Source organism: Sorex araneus, chromosome 3, assembly GCF_027595985.1.
Source record: "Sorex araneus isolate mSorAra2 chromosome 3, mSorAra2.pri, whole genome shotgun sequence".
In the NCBI taxonomy this organism is placed as follows: domain Eukaryota; kingdom Metazoa; phylum Chordata; class Mammalia; order Eulipotyphla; family Soricidae; genus Sorex; species Sorex araneus.
In genome coordinates, this window is record NC_073304.1 from 220,221,240 (window position 1) to 220,236,961 (window position 15,722).

The 15,722-nt window shown below is 46.4% G+C and overlaps 1 protein-coding gene across 3 annotated transcripts in view; it reads left to right on the forward strand.

Moving 5' to 3' along the window:
• The window catches only part of NBR1 (NBR1 autophagy cargo receptor), a 38,779-nt gene that overhangs the window by 18,320 nt on the left and 4,737 nt on the right, over positions 1 to 15,722 (forward strand). For 2 of the 3 annotated variants that reach the window (XM_055133211.1, XM_055133213.1), the window contains 13 exons: positions 1,481 to 1,648; positions 1,911 to 2,120; positions 3,351 to 3,510; positions 3,597 to 3,881; positions 5,794 to 5,943; positions 6,480 to 6,555; positions 7,241 to 7,351; positions 7,635 to 7,799; positions 7,986 to 8,063; positions 9,578 to 9,992; positions 12,023 to 12,111; positions 12,806 to 12,863; positions 13,714 to 13,819. In XM_055133211.1, coding sequence (XP_054989186.1) covers positions 1,481 to 1,648; positions 1,911 to 2,120; positions 3,351 to 3,510; positions 3,597 to 3,881; positions 5,794 to 5,943; positions 6,480 to 6,555; positions 7,241 to 7,351; positions 7,635 to 7,799; positions 7,986 to 8,063; positions 9,578 to 9,992; positions 12,023 to 12,111; positions 12,806 to 12,863; positions 13,714 to 13,819 — 2,071 coding nt within the window. The remainder of the gene's footprint in view (positions 1 to 1,480; positions 1,649 to 1,910; positions 2,121 to 3,350; positions 3,511 to 3,596; positions 3,882 to 5,793; positions 5,944 to 6,479; positions 6,556 to 7,240; positions 7,352 to 7,634; positions 7,800 to 7,985; positions 8,064 to 9,577; positions 9,993 to 12,022; positions 12,112 to 12,805; positions 12,864 to 13,713; positions 13,820 to 15,722) is intronic. The other variant, XM_055133212.1, reaches the window with a different exon arrangement.

Below are 15,722 nucleotides of genomic sequence, written 5' to 3' on the forward strand. Positions count from 1 at the left end.
ACCCAAATGAGATCACCAAGGATTGCCTCCCTATTCCAGATGGTTTTGTTTTATGCTCAGTCGGGGCTTACTCCTGGCACTGTGCACAGGGATCATCCTCCCAGGACCTGGGGAAGCCATGCAGGGGATCAAGCCTGCCTTGGCTGCCTACAAGGCAAGTGCCTTATCCACTGTACTGTCACTCTGCCGCCCCCTCCAGATACTTTTCTAGCTGACTTTGTATTGTTGATTGTCCTTCAACATCAAAATACGTTGTCTTTTTTTTTTTTTTTTGGGGTCTAATTTTGTTTGTTTACTGTGTAAAACGAGATTCTTGGCTTTGAAATTTTGCCAGGAAGGGTGATCACAAAAATGATTGGCAGAGTGTAACGAAGTAATCATTGAAAAGAACAAAGTGTATATTAGGGAGCAGCTGAAACCAGCTGAAACAGGCTCTGGGATTACAGTATTTTATTTTTATTTTATTTTTTATTTATTTTTTTTTTAAAGAAATATTTTATTGAACCACCGTGAAAACAAAAAAAAAATACAAAGCTTTCAGGTTTAAGTCACAGTCAAATACTGATTAAACCACCATCCCTTCACCAGTGCACCCGTTCCACCACCAAGAACCCCAATACACCCCCTCCCCACCCCACCCCCCATCTAAGTAGCTAATGATATTCCGATTATTCTCTATATATATTCATATTTCCATACAGAACTCACTATTATTGATTGGAAATTTTCCCCAACAATCAGGCCTGCTGAATAGGCATCATCTAATAATTTCTCTTCATTATAAGAGTGAAGACTTTGAGTCCACGCGGCCGCAATAGCGGCCGCGCAGTTTTGGGTTTCTAATATTTTAGCTCAGATCACAGTCAAAATGGATGGCTGCAAGAATCCGCTCTGGTGCCAAAATGGGTTAGGAGACCTCAGGATCACAGTCAATAGGCGCGGAGGCTCTGCTTCTCATGCCGTGGCTCTCGGTTCATCTCTGGGCGGAAGGCGCGCCGGGAACGCCCCCCCCTCCCAGGACCACCTACAGGCTACGTCACTAAAGAAAGTCCTACCTCCTGGTGGAGGCGTCTTAGAGGGTGGCTCTCACCGCGTGGCTGCTGCCGCTGCCGCCATTTTCGCTCAGAAAAATGGGGTGGAGGGGGAAAAAAATCCCTCCCCGGGCTGCACGAGGTTGTAGCTCAGTTCACAGTCAAAATGCATGGCTCAAGCATCCGCTCTGGTGCCAAAATGGGTTAGGAGACCTCAGGATCACAGTCAATAGGCACGGAGGCTCTGCTTCTCGTGCCGCGGCTCTCGGTTCATCTCTGGGCGGCAAAATACGTGAAGTCTTACCCTCATTTTATTAATGAAGAAAATTGAGACCTGTATGGTCACGTGGCATGCTTAGGTTATAGCCTTGCCTGGTAATAGAGGAAATACGGAAGTCTCATATTCCTCTCCCTCAGTACTTGCCATTGCTCTCTGCTTTTCCTCTTAGTCTGTGCCCGTCCTACAATATCTGCGAAGATTGTGAATCCGGGCCATACGCCCACGACACTAACCACATCCTGCTGAAGTTGCGGAGACCCGTGGCGGGTTCATCTGAACTCTTCTCTCACTCCAAGTTCTCTGCTCCTCGTTTGCCTGCCGCCCTGGAACAAGCCAGGTGAAACTATCTCATCGGGTTGGTTGGTTTCTTGGTTCTGGTAACAGAATGTGAATCACAAAAACTGCAAACAGCCTCTGTAGTTCCTTCCCACTTCCAGTTGACTCCTGTGCAGTGAAGGAGGGGAAAGTAATGAAATGTGAGAGCTAAAGAGAGACAGAAACTAGAAGCCAAGACTCATGGAAGCTACAAGTGTGTCAAAACGTGGTAAGATTTATTTGCAAGCTAAACTGTTTTAACACTTGGATTTATCCTCTCACAGGCTCCAGAAACAAGTTGACAAGAACTTTCTTAAGGCAGAAAAGCAAAAATTGAGAGCTGAGAAGAAACAGCGTAAAGCAGAAGTCAAGGAACTTAAAAAGCAGCTTAAACTCCACCGGAAGATTCATCTGTGGAATTCCATTCACGGACTCCAGAGCCCCAAGTCCCCTTTGGGCCGGCCTGAGAGCCTGCTGCAGTCTAACACCCTGATGTAAGCCCGGGGCCAGGGTGGACATTGAAGTCCAGCTTGTCAGATGAACTTTAGCCAACCACTCTCTTACTGACAGACAGCCGCTCATAAGAGCTTTGCAGTTTTTCACTCTCCGCTGATCTTAGCCTTTTTTTTTTTTCCTTCTCTCCAGTGCCAGGAATCAACCCTTGAGCCTCTCACTTATGAGGCATGCTCTCTATACTTTATCACTCCTGGCCTGAGATTTTTTTGTTTGTGTTTTTTTGCTGGGGAGTGGGCACACCCAACAAAGGTTAGATTTTACTCCTGCCTCTGCAGTTAGGATCACTCCTCGCAGGCCTCCACAAATCACATTGTAGTGCTGGGGACCACCCACAGGTGTGTAAGGCAAGCATTCTATCCCCTGTAGTATCATTCTGGCCTTGGCCCAAGACTAAAAAAATGGTGGGGGATGGGGATGTGTGTGCACATACCTAGTAGAGCTTAAGGGCCCATGTGGTACTAGGGATCAAACCCAGTGCCACCAACATGCATTCAACCTGTTGATGGATCTCTCCAGCCCCAGGACATTTTTTTTTTCCCCTCATAAGGACCACCACACCATGTGTCAGTGCCCAAGAGAGCTGAGCAGTGCCAGGGATTGAATTTAGGGACTCACATACGCTAGAAATGTCCTCTCCCACTAAGCTGTCTTCTCTGGTCTTTGTAACTATTTTTGGGTTTACCGGTTTTATTTTGCACGTGAGAACCTGGCAAGCTATCCATGGTGTACTCGATATGCCAAAAGCAGTAACAATGATGGTCCTCATTCCCCTGTTCCTCCTGAAAGAGCCCCCAATACACCATTGGGCTACACTAGCATGTGAGAGGGACAAATGGAGACGTTACTGGCACCCGCTCGAGCAAATCGATGAACAATGGGATGACAGAGATACAGTGATACTGGTTTTATTTTGAGTTGGAGGCCACACACAGTGGTGCTCAGGACTTAACTCCTGCTCTGCTCAGCGTCTCTCCTGGTGGTTGCTCAGAGGACCATATCTAGTCCTGGAATTGAATCCAGGCAGCCATGTGCCAGGCAAGCACCCTACCTGCTGTACTGTCAGCTCTGGCCCCTAGTAGTTATTTTTATACTGGTTTTGTTGCCTTATTTAAAAATAAGCAATAGGTTTATGAGCTAGGGTGTGACCTGACTTCTTCACTAGAATCATCGCACAGTACAGGTGACTGAATAGCTGTGTTTCTCTTCAGTCTCCCTTTGCAGCCTTGTGCCCCAGTTATGCCGACCCTCAGTGCAGCATTTGTGGATGAGAATTTGCCTGATGGGACTCACCTCCAGCCAGGAACCAAATTTATCAAACACTGGAGGATGAAGAATACAGGAAATGTCAAGTGGAGTGCAGACACAAAGGTATTTTTGCAGAATATGAAAATGAAGTGATAGGGAGTGGTAGTGTGCTTAACTGACAGTTTTTTTCTTGTCATCATTTTTTCCAGCTCAAGTTAATGTGGGGAAACCTAACATTGGCCTCTACAGAGAAGAAGGATGTTTTGGTTCCCTGCCTGAAAGCCGGTCATGTGGGAGTTGTATCTGTGGAGTTCATTGCCCCCACCTTGGAGGGAACATATACTTCCCATTGGCGTCTTTCTCACAAAGGCCAGCAGTTTGGGCCTCGGGTCTGGTGCAGTATCATAGTGGATCCCTTCCCTTCCACAGAAATGCCCGATGATATTGAAAAGGGCAACTCCGGCAAAGTGGATCATCTCACCTGCCAGCAAGAGGTAAGCGTTGGCAGCGGTGATTCAGACCAAAAAAGCTTACTCAGAACTGATAATTCTTGTAGAAATGTTTAAAAAAACTACTTAGGGGAACTAGAAACTGCCTTGCATGCAGCTGACCTGAGTGCAGTTCCTGGTACCCCCCACTAAGGTTCCCTGAGCACCACTGGGTACAGCCCCAAAGAACAAGAAAGAAAAGGCTCTAGCCCAGCTTTTATCAGAAAGCTGATGTTCTCAGGAGACTTTGGGTTGTTTTCTCCCGAGTCTCTCTTGGGTGTGTTTTTTTTATTTTATTTTATTTATTTTATTTTATTTTTTTGCGTCACACCTAGCAATGCACAGGGGTCACTCCTGGCTCATGCACTCAGAAATCACCCCTGGCGGTGCTCAGGGGACCATATGGGATGCTGCGATTTGAACCCGGGTCGGCCGAGTGCAAGGCAAACGCCCTACCCACTGTGCTATCACTCCAGCCCCTGGGTGTGTTTTTTTAAATAGTGATGAAGGAGCCAGAGAGTATAGAGGTTAAGGCACTTGCCTTGCATACAGCTGACCATGGTTTAGTCCTGGCACCACATATGATTCCCTGAGTACCTCCCAAGAGTAAGCCCTGAGCACCAGGGGATGTGGTCAAACTACCTCCTCCTCCCCAAAAGATAAGTATCAGTGAAGCCTGGACTCAGTTATTTCTTGGTGCAGTTTTTACAGCAGCTTACCTGTGTTAGTAGGTTTTCTGATTTTTCTTTTTAAAGAATATTTATCGCCTAAACTTAATCAGCATTAGTATCCTGATTTTGACCGTTGTGACAGTAAATCTGATTTGTTTTCACTAGGGGAAATTAGGTTCTCAAAACATGTTTTTGAGAACCCTCAGTTTGATCTCTAGCACTATATGATCACCCAAGCACTGAGCCAAGAGTAACCCCCAAGAACCACCAGTGTGACCCAAAACCATACCAGAAAAAAAAAAAAGTAAGGTTGGCGAGATGATACACAGGTTTAGGCACTTGCCTTGCACACGGCCCATCTGGGTTCGATCCCCAGCACCCTGTAGGGTACCTTGAGCACCACCAGGAATGATCTCAGCACAGCCAGCTGTGGCCCAAAACTCAGGGACAACAAGGACATGTCGCTGTACAGCAGTGTTTTTTGGTTAAGTTTTGGTGGGGAGGGGAAACCTCCCAGGTGGTGCTTGGGAGGCCTGGAAACCTTTCCATTGGCGTATTTGATGCAAGTACTGCTTTGGGCCCTGTGATACTGTTGGTTTCTCCAGCCACTCTCGAGGTACTTGGGGAATGTTTTTGGTTTGGTGGTTTGGGATGGGGGAGAAGGTTTCGTTGGTTCATTTTTGTTCTGTTTTGTTTTTGTTTGGGGGCCACACCTGGTGATGCTCAGGGGTTATTCCTAGCCTCTATGTGTACTGTGGAATTACTGCTGGCAGCACTCGGGACCATATGGTATGCCAGGAATTGAACCTGTTTGGCCGCTTGCAAGGCAAGCACCCAATGCACTGTACTATCGCTCTGGTCCCTATTGGTTTTTTCCCTTGTGTTTCGTATTTTTTGTTTGGGTTTTTTTCGGCCACACATGGGAACATAATGGGGTACCCGGAATCAAACCCAGGTAGCCATGTGCAAGGCAAGTACCTTACCTCCTGTACTATATCTCTCTGGCTGGATTTTTTTTTTTCTTTTGGGAACGGAGTGGTGGGGCACACTGGGCAGTGCCTAGAATTTACTCCTGGCAGAGCTCAGGGGACCATATGGGGTGCCAGGGATTGAACCTGGATTGGCTGCATGCAAGGCAGCTACCCTACCCCCTAGACTATTAGTCTGGCACAAGTTTATGTTTTTAGGGACACAGTTGTCAGCTTGCCTTTAAGCCTAAACTTTATCTTAATGGTTTGTCTCTACAGGAGGGTTTTCTTCTGGAAAAAGAAGAAGATAATCTTGATGAAGCAACTGCTCAGGCAGATGGTACAGGAACCTGTATCCCTCTGAAAACAAAAAACATTTCGAGAGAGAGAGAACTCTACATCCCTTCTGTCGACCTTCTAACTGCCCAGGTAAAAAAAAGAAAAATCAGCACTTACAGCGAAGGACAGAGAATGTTAGGGATGAAATTTTACCTCGTTGAAGTGAAGGTGGGATTGCTGTCTCTGGTGCCCAGGAGATTAGAAATAGTCTGCTTTGACCTAATTAGATGCGTCGAGTGACAAGATGATCACCTATGGAAGCAAATTTCTAAACATTTTCTCTTATTATCTCTTACTCTCTTATTTTTAAATTTGTTTGGTCTCTGGGCCATACCCTGCAGTGCTTCCTCCTGGCTCAGTGCTCAGGGATCACTCCTGATGGGAACTCAGGGGACCATAGGGAATGCTGGGGGGTGAATCTGGGTCGCCCATGTGCAAGGCAAGCTCCCTAGCCTCTGAACTATCTCTCCAGCCCCACATTTCCTCTTTTCATTGGGATCTCAGTCTTTTGCTTCTTTTCTTCTGGAGCACCTGAATCACCTTACAGGTCCCGTTAAGGCAAAACATAACTCAGGTCCCTTGTACACTGCAGACAACCTAACATTGTCGCTCATCTTTTTCCCTAGGACCTGCTCTCCTTCGAGCTGTTGGATATAAACATTGTCCAGGAGTTGGAGAGAGTGCCCCATAATACCCCTGTGGGTAAGCGTGTCATTTGGTCTACCTTGTTTATATTATTAACAGGCACAGAACTAATGCAATCCTGACTTCTGTAGTCAGTATTTTGTCCTGAGGAAATAGACAATAAGGATTTCTCCCACCGTGTGTTACTGAAGCTGCACTATGGATGGTTCATTTCCTTCCCTGTTGTTGGAAGCAATAATACAAATATGTCTACCATAACCGCAGTGTTTACATTTTTCTATATATCATTTTGCCACTTTGTTCCTTGACAGTTAGGGTGGCTTGGACGTGATACCCAACTATTTATGATTCCTCTTCTACTGATTGATCTGTCCAAGATGCTGGCACATTTAATGGTCTGGAAAGACTTTTTATAATAGGCCTTGAGGCATACCTGTTTTTGTTTGTTTGTTTGTTTTACCTTATTTATTTTTGGGTCACACCTGGCGATGCTCAAGGGTTATTCCTGGCTCTGTACTCAGGAATCACTCCTGGAGGTACTCAGGGGATCATACGGGATGCCAGGGATCAAACCCAGGTTGGCTGCATGCAAGGCAAATGCCCTACCGCTGTACTATTGCTCCAGCCCCTGGGTTAATTTTAGTCATGTGGGAGGCAAAAAAACCCGTGAGCCGCCGCTTGTAAACACTGCTGGTGATGTGATGCTTTTTCTCATTTATGGTTCTCCTGTTTCATTCTCCAGATACGACTCCCTGCATGTCTCCACTGCCGCACGACAGTCCCTTAATAGAGAAGCCTGGCTTGGGACAGATAGAGGAAGAGAGCGAAGGGATGGGATTTAAAGCACTTCCTGGTAAGGGGCTACATATTTGTGAAGTATCTACATACTCCCCTTCCATCCCACACTGTTTTTGCGTGTGCCCCCTTCTTACCTTCGCCTGTGAACAGCTTTTCTAAAGTTTCGCCTTCACGTGGAACAGACAGCAACTATTCCTCGGTACAGTGTCAGCATAGATTCATGACCAAAGGAAGTAGATGTAAACACTGTCCAGGAGAGGGTGCCCCATAGTAACCCTGTGGGTAAGAGTGTCATTTGCCTTAAACACGGTGAAACAAGGCACCTCTCTCTCTTTCAGATGCCGCAGCATCAGTAAAGAGGAGAGCTGAGAACATTGCCTCAGCGGAGGAGGTGGAAGATGACCTCAGTGGGACTCAGTTTGTTTGTGAAACTGTAATTCGATCCTTGACTTTGGATGCTGCCCCGGATCATAACCCACCATGCAGACTGAAGTCCCTGCACAGTGAGTGTCCCTGATTGTCCCCAGTTCTGGGGCGGCACACTGTGCTTGACAGAGTGGAGGCAGAGTAGTCTTTGTTAGATTTCCGTCATGGTTCTCTCTTTAAACACCATGTGCACTGCTTGACTGTCTCAATTATAGTGACAGGAGCAGAGCAGCCTCCATGACTCATGTTTGCACTTTTCTCAGGGGCAGAGTCACAGCTGCATAACACAGACGGGCAGCAGTCTGCTCTACCGCCCGAAGTCTGCAGTAAGGAATCTGCCCGTAAGTTGACAGCTTCTCACTGCTGAGTTGCCTCCTTTCTCCAAGATCACTGGTTACATCAGATTTCAAGATATCAGATACATAAAACCGGTGCCATGGATCTCAAGAAGTATGCCAAAAACTCAAAATTTAATTCAACTAAATATGGGGGAATCTCCGTTATAATGAAATTTGGCCTATATCCTTAGATGAGATGTTTTACCTTTGTTTGAAATAGAAGTCTATGTATTTTTCACACCGTGGGTATCTAACTGCGTAACACAGGTTTTGGAGGGACTTACGGTGAAATGTTCATGGTTATCTATATTAGGATTTTTGGTTTTGGTTTTTGAGGTTTTCATTTGGTTAGGGGGTGGTCATTTCCTGTGATATTCAAAGAACCGTGCAGTGCTGGGAATCAAAGCCACAGGCCCTACATAAAAAGTTTGCACTACAGCCCTTTGAGCCACTTCCCCAGCCCTCTAATAAGATATTTTTTATATGATTTTTCTGTCTTTGACTTGTTTGTCTGATTTTTTTTTTCAATTTTTAAAAAAAATTTTTTGCCTTTTTGGGCCACACCTAGTATTTCTCAGGGGGTTACTCTTAGTTTATTACCCACCAGGGGTTGCTCCTGGCAGTGCTCAGGGCACTATATCCCATGCCAGGGATTGGACCCAGGTTGGCTGCATTCAAGGCAAGCATAGTACCTGCTGTATTATCTCTCTGGCTCCTGTTTTTATGTCAGTGTTAGGTATGTGTCTGCAGTAGTCAAACCCAGGGCCCCACATAGGCAAGGCAAGTGCTCTACCACTGAGCCACGACATCCTCAGTCCCCAGTGTATCAGTTTTGATTTGAACTGTATCCAAATGTAGTGTCACATAAAGACTGGATGGGGGGCCAGAGTGATAGTATAGCAAGTAGAGACTTGCCTTGCACCTGGCCAACTCAAGTTCCATTCCCAGCATTCCATGTGGTCTACCACACCCAGCCAAGAGTAAGCCCTGACCGCTGCCAAGTGTGACCACAAAACAAAGCAAAATGAGATAGATCTTCCTTGTTTTTATTTATTTGACTTTTGGGGGCATCACACCCGGCAATACTCAGAGGTTACTCCTGGCTCTGCACTCAGGAATTACTCCTAGCAGTGTTCAGGGGACCATATGGGATGCCAGGGATCAAACCCGGGTTGGCCACATGCAAGGCAAGCACCCTACCCGCTGTGCTCTCTTCCTTGTACAGATCTTCCTTGTTGTTAGACTCATAAATATTTCTCAGAGGCCTAGCTGTTTCAGTCTACCTTGTCTTTTGTGAACTTTGAATCTATCCTGTCTGCACAGCCTCAGACTAAAACTATGGCACTGCTATAGTTCTAGGAGTAGCACTTACCTTTGTCCCTATTCTGTCTGGCTTTCATAATTCGAATTTATTACCCATAAGACTTCACCATCTAAGGACAGCCCCACGGTTGCTTTTAGCTTCTTCGACCTTACGAGTGGCTTTCATTCGCTTTCAAATTTCACATTTCCTCTAGTGAAATCTGCCTTGCCTGAAGAGGGACCACTTGGAGATGATAGGGAAGAGATTGTCCCTGTCGCTGAGGAAGAAGCCCCGGAGGAGGAAGATGAGCTCAGTGACGAAGTTCAGAGTCAGTCCTCTGCTTCTTCCGAGGACTACATCATCATCCTGCCAGAGTGCTTTGACACCAGCCGTCCCCTTGGGGACTCCATGTACAGCTCTGCGCTCTCACAGCCAGGCCTGGAGCGAGGGACTGAAGGCGAGCTCGGGGTTGAGGCTGGACAGGAACCAATTGAGGATGGAGGAGGATCCACTGGAAGGGAGAACCAGCCTCAGGAGCACAGCATCAACGACATCCTCATGACCTCACAGACTCTGGACACGGTGCCCCTAACCCCAGAGGTGATAGGACCTCCGCCACCGCTGCCCAGGTACCACCCATCCCCCTCTTTACTCGGCTGCTCCTCAGAGGTGGAATAAAGAGTGAGAGGAATCAACTTGATCTCAAGATCTGTTGGCTTTTTTTTTCTTTTTGTCATCAGTGAGAAAAGATTATTTCCCACAGTCAAGTCTGAATTTAGATGAATGAATAAAAATTGTGCTTCCAAGTATTTGTGGATTCTGGATTTAGAGAAATACTAATTTTAGTTAATGTTAATTAACTGAATATAATCTACGTAGGCATTGATCATTGAGAACTAGTTTTCAAATAGAAATAGCCCAGGCCTGCCTTCCCTGCTATAGCGACTTGTGACGAAGCAGCAAAGACTGGTTTTCATATTAACCCTAACAGTATTTAGAAACTCTGATCTTCAGGGACTGGAGAAATAGCATAGCAGGCAGGGCATTTGTTTTGTAGGCTTTGATCTCTGGCACCCATAAGCTCCCCTGAGCCCCACCAGGAGTGATCCCTGAGTGCAGAGCCAGAAGTTAAGCGTTAAGCCCTGAGCACCTCTGGGTGTGGCCCAAAATAACAAAAGAAAGTCTTCTATTATGACAAAATATATAGACACATCTCATTTTATTGCACTTTGCTTTTATTGTGCTTGCAAATACTACTCTCCTCACATATTGATGGTTTTGTGGCAACATGCATACAGCAAGCCTGTCAGCACCATTCTCCAGCAACTTGGATGATGGCTAGCATTCTGTTTTGTTTGGGGCCACCTGGTAGTCCTCAGAGCTTGCTCCTGGCTCTGCACTCAGAGACCACTCTTTGCAGGGGTTGGGAACCATGTAGGGTGATGGGGCTCAAACCCACATTGGACTCATGCAAGACAAGCGCCCTCCCCATTGTACCGTCTTTCTGACCTGGATGGTTAATATTTTTTACCTAAAGAATCTTATTTTTCTTAGTCCTGGATTGATAGCACAGTGGGTAGGGCGTTTGCCTTGCACGCAGCCAACCCGAATTCAATCCCCAGCATCCCATATGGTCCTCCGAACACCACCAGGAGTAATTCCTGAGTGCAGAGCCAGGAGTAACCCCTGTGCATCACCGGTGTGACCCAAAAAGAATCTTCTTTTTCTTTTTTTTTTTTGTTGTTGTTGTTGTTTTTTTGTTGTTTTTGGGTCACACCCGGCAATGCACAGGGGTTACTCCTGGCTTTGCACTCAGGAGTTACTCCTGGCAGTGCTCAGGGGACCATATGGGATGCTGGGAATCAAACCCGGGTCAGCCGCTTGCAAGGCAAACGCCCTACCCGCTGTGCTATTGCTCCAGCCCCAAGAATCTTATTTTTCTTAAGGTATAATGCTGTTGGCACACTTACTAGGTGATAGTATAAACATAACTTTTAAAAGAAACATACTGGGAAACAAAAAAAAATGACTTGCTTTGGGGCTGGAGAGATAGCACAGCGGGTAGGGCGTTTGCCTTGCACTCGGCCGACCCGGGTTCAAATCCCAGCATCCCATATGGTCCCCTGAGCACCGCCAGGGGTGATTTCTGAGTGCAGAGCCAGGAGTAACCCCTGTGCATCGCCAGGTGTGACCCAAAAAGAAAAAAAAAAAAATGACTTGCTTTATTGCAGCATTCACTATATCATGGTGGTCTGAATTGAACCCTGCAATATTGCTGGGGTGTATCTCGTCAAAATAGTGTACAGTGATTGTTTCAGTTCTCCCCTTTAAGTCTATGTCTTTGCTCTCATTACATGGGAAATGATGGAGCTTTGACCATAAACTGTTCTCCCAGATTTCCCACATCTTCCTTTGTCAGCACCACTTGATGTAGGTAGGAGTCACCAGACTGAAGCCGGTCTTTCTAGCTTGACTGAGGCTAAGCAGGGAAAGCAGAAGTAGAATGAGCCTTTCTCACCCATCCCTTCGATTCAGACACGTGACCTGGATCAGAAATATGAAGTTTCCGTAGAGAATTTGGCACTGCAGTGCTGTTTCTTGTTTCTCCACTGTTACCAAAGGTGCCTTTTCAACTCTCAATATTGTGTCTTTCTGAAAGGAGCCCTCCCTGTGCCCAGCATCACGGTTCCCCAGGAGTGAATTTACCAGTTACCATGCGGGAAGTTTCTTCAGTTCAGCTCAGAGGAGGTAATGGCCAGCCTGAGCTTTGTCTCTCCCTCTGCCCCCTTCTGATGGACATTAGGTAAAACAGGCACACCGCCGTGGTGGCTCTTGGCTCGTTTTAGAAACCAGCCCTTTCACTCTTCCTATATTCCTCCTTCATATACATCCATCTCTGGCTTAACATTTCATGAGCTCTCTTGAAAAGGAGGCGTTGTGTTGAAGGAGTAAGAACCACTTGCCAGACCAGTTTTGGTTCCAGCCTCAGCTCTACAACCACAGCTCTGTCCTCAGAATGTGACCTTGACCCAAGCCAGCAGCTGCATTAACACCAGAGTCTGTTTCCTTAAACTATAAAAATAAGGAGAGCCACACTTTGAAGTTGTCAGTAGTCTCCCCCCAAAGACACTCCCCCTCGTCCCCCCAAAGGAAAATCTAAAAATACTAAAGAACTTAATAAATTGGTGTGATAGGATTCAGGAATTAGTTTTTCTGATTTGGTTTAAAAAAAAAATTAAAGATCTTGCATTGTATTCTGGACAGTTTCTCCTTATCACTGATTTTAACCGCATGCAAAATTTCCCAAATACTTGAGCATACATTAAAAAAAAAAGACGTCAAACATTGGGACACTGTGATCAGATAGCCAGCTGCCTTAAAAGTAGCCATGCCAGGAGTTAGAGAAAACGCTGCATCTAACCATCGGCTCTTTTGCTTTTAGAGCCCAGAGGCTCATCAGGACTTATAAACAGCAGACAGAAGAGCTATGACCACTCAAGGTAACTGGACCTTGTGCAGCCTCTTCTCCAGAAGCAGGTGGATATCCTAGTATTGCTTCTGCTTCACAGAGCCCCTCAGAGCATGTCCCACCTACAGAGAGCAGAGAACCGTCATTCCTTCTTACTTCTCTTTCTCCTAACGCTGTGAGCCACGCTGAAGGGCTCAGGGTGACAGCAGAGGTTTAGCAGAGGGTAAATAAAGTTCAAGAGCATTCACGTTCCAGAGAGCAAAGCCCTCCAAGTCAACTCAGCATTAGTGCCGAGAAAGTAGAAAGGTCAGGCCCTCTGTGTTACTGCAACGTACCTGCCGCCTCAGGACAGAGTTCTGGGAAACTGCTCCCTAGAGACCCAGAAAGTCACACTGCCTTTGAGAGGGTTTCCCTGCAGATGGTGGAGCAGAAGAATGGCCAGTCCGGCTGACTATTCTTGACCAGATTAATTTTGAGCTAGGATTAAAAGCTGGCATGCTGGTGCTGAGTTATCATTGCTTATGCCTTTTATTTGGGGGCGAGGGGTGATTGGACCATACCTGGAGGTGCTCAAAGTCTTTTCCTGGCTCTGCTCAGGAGTGAACCCTGAGGTGATGCTCGGGGGACAGTACATGGTGCCAGGGATCAAACTGGGGTCAAGTTTGATCCAAGCCAGGCATACAGGTAACCCCTGTACCTCCAGCCCCAGTGCTCATAACTGTGCAGCAGTAGAGTGAGGGCTTAGGTTAAACTGGAACAGGAAAGCAGGTATAGTCTGTCAGGTTTATTTTTCTCTAAAGGAGATTTTTTCTCAACTTTTGAAGAAAGAAAAGGACTCTGTTTTCCGTTTGTTTAGGGAGATCATATGGTTTCCTCCACAGGCATCATCACGGAAGCAGCATTGCTGGAGGATTGATGAAGGGGGCGTTGTCTGTGGCTGCCTCTGCGTACAAGGCCCTGTTTGCCGGGCCACCAATCACAGCGCAGGTCAGTGTGTAATTTTTTTTCCCTTCAACCAAATCCAAGTAAACAGTGAAAGTGATGCCATCTGTCGTTTGAAAAAAAAGCATGTCAGGAGCCAGAGCAGTAGTACAGTACTACTTTGTTTGCCTTGCCTTGCATACTGCCAGTCTTCGTCCCCAGCATCCCATATGGTCCCCAAGCATTGCCGGAGTAATTCCTGTGTGCAGCGCCAGGAGTAACCCCGGAGGATAGCCAAGTGTGGCCCCAAAACAACAAAAAAAGTAGCATGGCATTGTAGAGAATATGAGCATTATATTTATTTAGTCTTGGGTAAACACACAACTCCTTCATTTTCTAGATGCATGACTTTGGCTAAAGTACTTCGGGGACAAAAAAAAAAAGACCTCATGTTTATTGAGGAACTACTATGTGTGAGGAACTAAAGCAGGACTGGTTCTGCAGATCAGTGAGATCCCAATTCCTGGGGTTACAGAGATACTTCAAAGGGCTGGAATGCATCCTTTGTGTGAGTGAACCCAGGTTTATCCCTGGCATTGCTTTGTTCTACAAGCTTGAACTACATCCTTAAGAACAAAGGCATTGGGGCTGGAGTGATAGTACAGCGGGTAGGGCATGTGCCTTGCACGCGGCTGACCTGGGTTTGATTCCCAGCATCCCATATGGTCCCCTGAGCACCGCCAGGAGTGATTCCTGAGTGTAGAGCCAGGAGTCAGCCCTGAGCATCGTCAGGTGTGACCCAAACACGACTCCCCCCCCCAAAAAAAAAAGAACAAAGGCATTATGGGGGCTGGAACAATAGCACAGTGGGTAGGGCATTTGCCTTGCAAATGGCCAACCTGTGTTTAATCACCAGCATCCCATGTGGTCCCCCCCCCAATGCCTGGAGTAATTCCTGAGTGCAGAGCCAGAAGTAACCCCTGAGCATCGCTGAGAAAAAAAAAAACAAAAACAAAGACATTGAGCTGGAGCAAGTAGGGGTGGGTAGGGCATCTTAATTTGCATGCTGCCAACCTGGGTTAGAGCCACAGCACCCCAGGTGGCTCCTAATCCTGCCAGAAATGATCCCTAAACCAGAAATAAGCCCTGAGTATAGCCAGATATGGTCCAAAAATAAAACAAAAGTTTATGCCTAGAAACGCAGGGAGATTGCTGAATGGACCAGAGCGTGTGTTTTTATGCCAGAAACCTAGATTTAAGTCCCCAGCAAGAAAAATAGGGGTGAGGGCTAGATATGGTACAGCAGGTAAGGCACTAGCCTTTCACGCGGCTGACCTAGGTTAAATGCCCAGCACTGTATATGGTTCCCCATTCCTGCCAGGGGTAAACCCTGAACACCACTGATGTGGCTGCCAAAGAAAGGGGGGTGGGGTGGATATTATGAAAGGGTGTTATGGATTCATTAGGAAAAGAAAGGTAAAAGAAATAAAGAGAAATGACCAAAATTAGGAACTGGTATTGAGACCAATATTAAGTGGGTAGAAGTAAAGGATAAGCACTTTTTTTTTTCTTTTTGGATCACACTCGGCGATGCACAGGGGTTACTCTTGGCTCATGCACTCAGGAATTACTCCTGGTGGTGTTCGGGGGACCATATGGGATTGCTGGGAATTGAACCCAGGTTGACCTCATGCAAGGCTAATGCCCTACTTGTTGTGCTCAGCGCTGAATAAACACATTTTTAAAAAAAATTTTTATATATATTTTTTATTCTTTTATAGAATCACCATAAGCACATTTCTTAGACAAGTCGTAGAGCCATTATGAAGAGAAGGCATGCAGGAAGGATGTATTTGGATAAAAGAAAATGGGGGTGAGGGCATAGAGATAGCACAGTGGCCAAGGGCCTTGCACATGGCCAACCCAGGCCCTATTCCTAGTCCCGTGTTATGGTCCCCAGAGTCCCGCC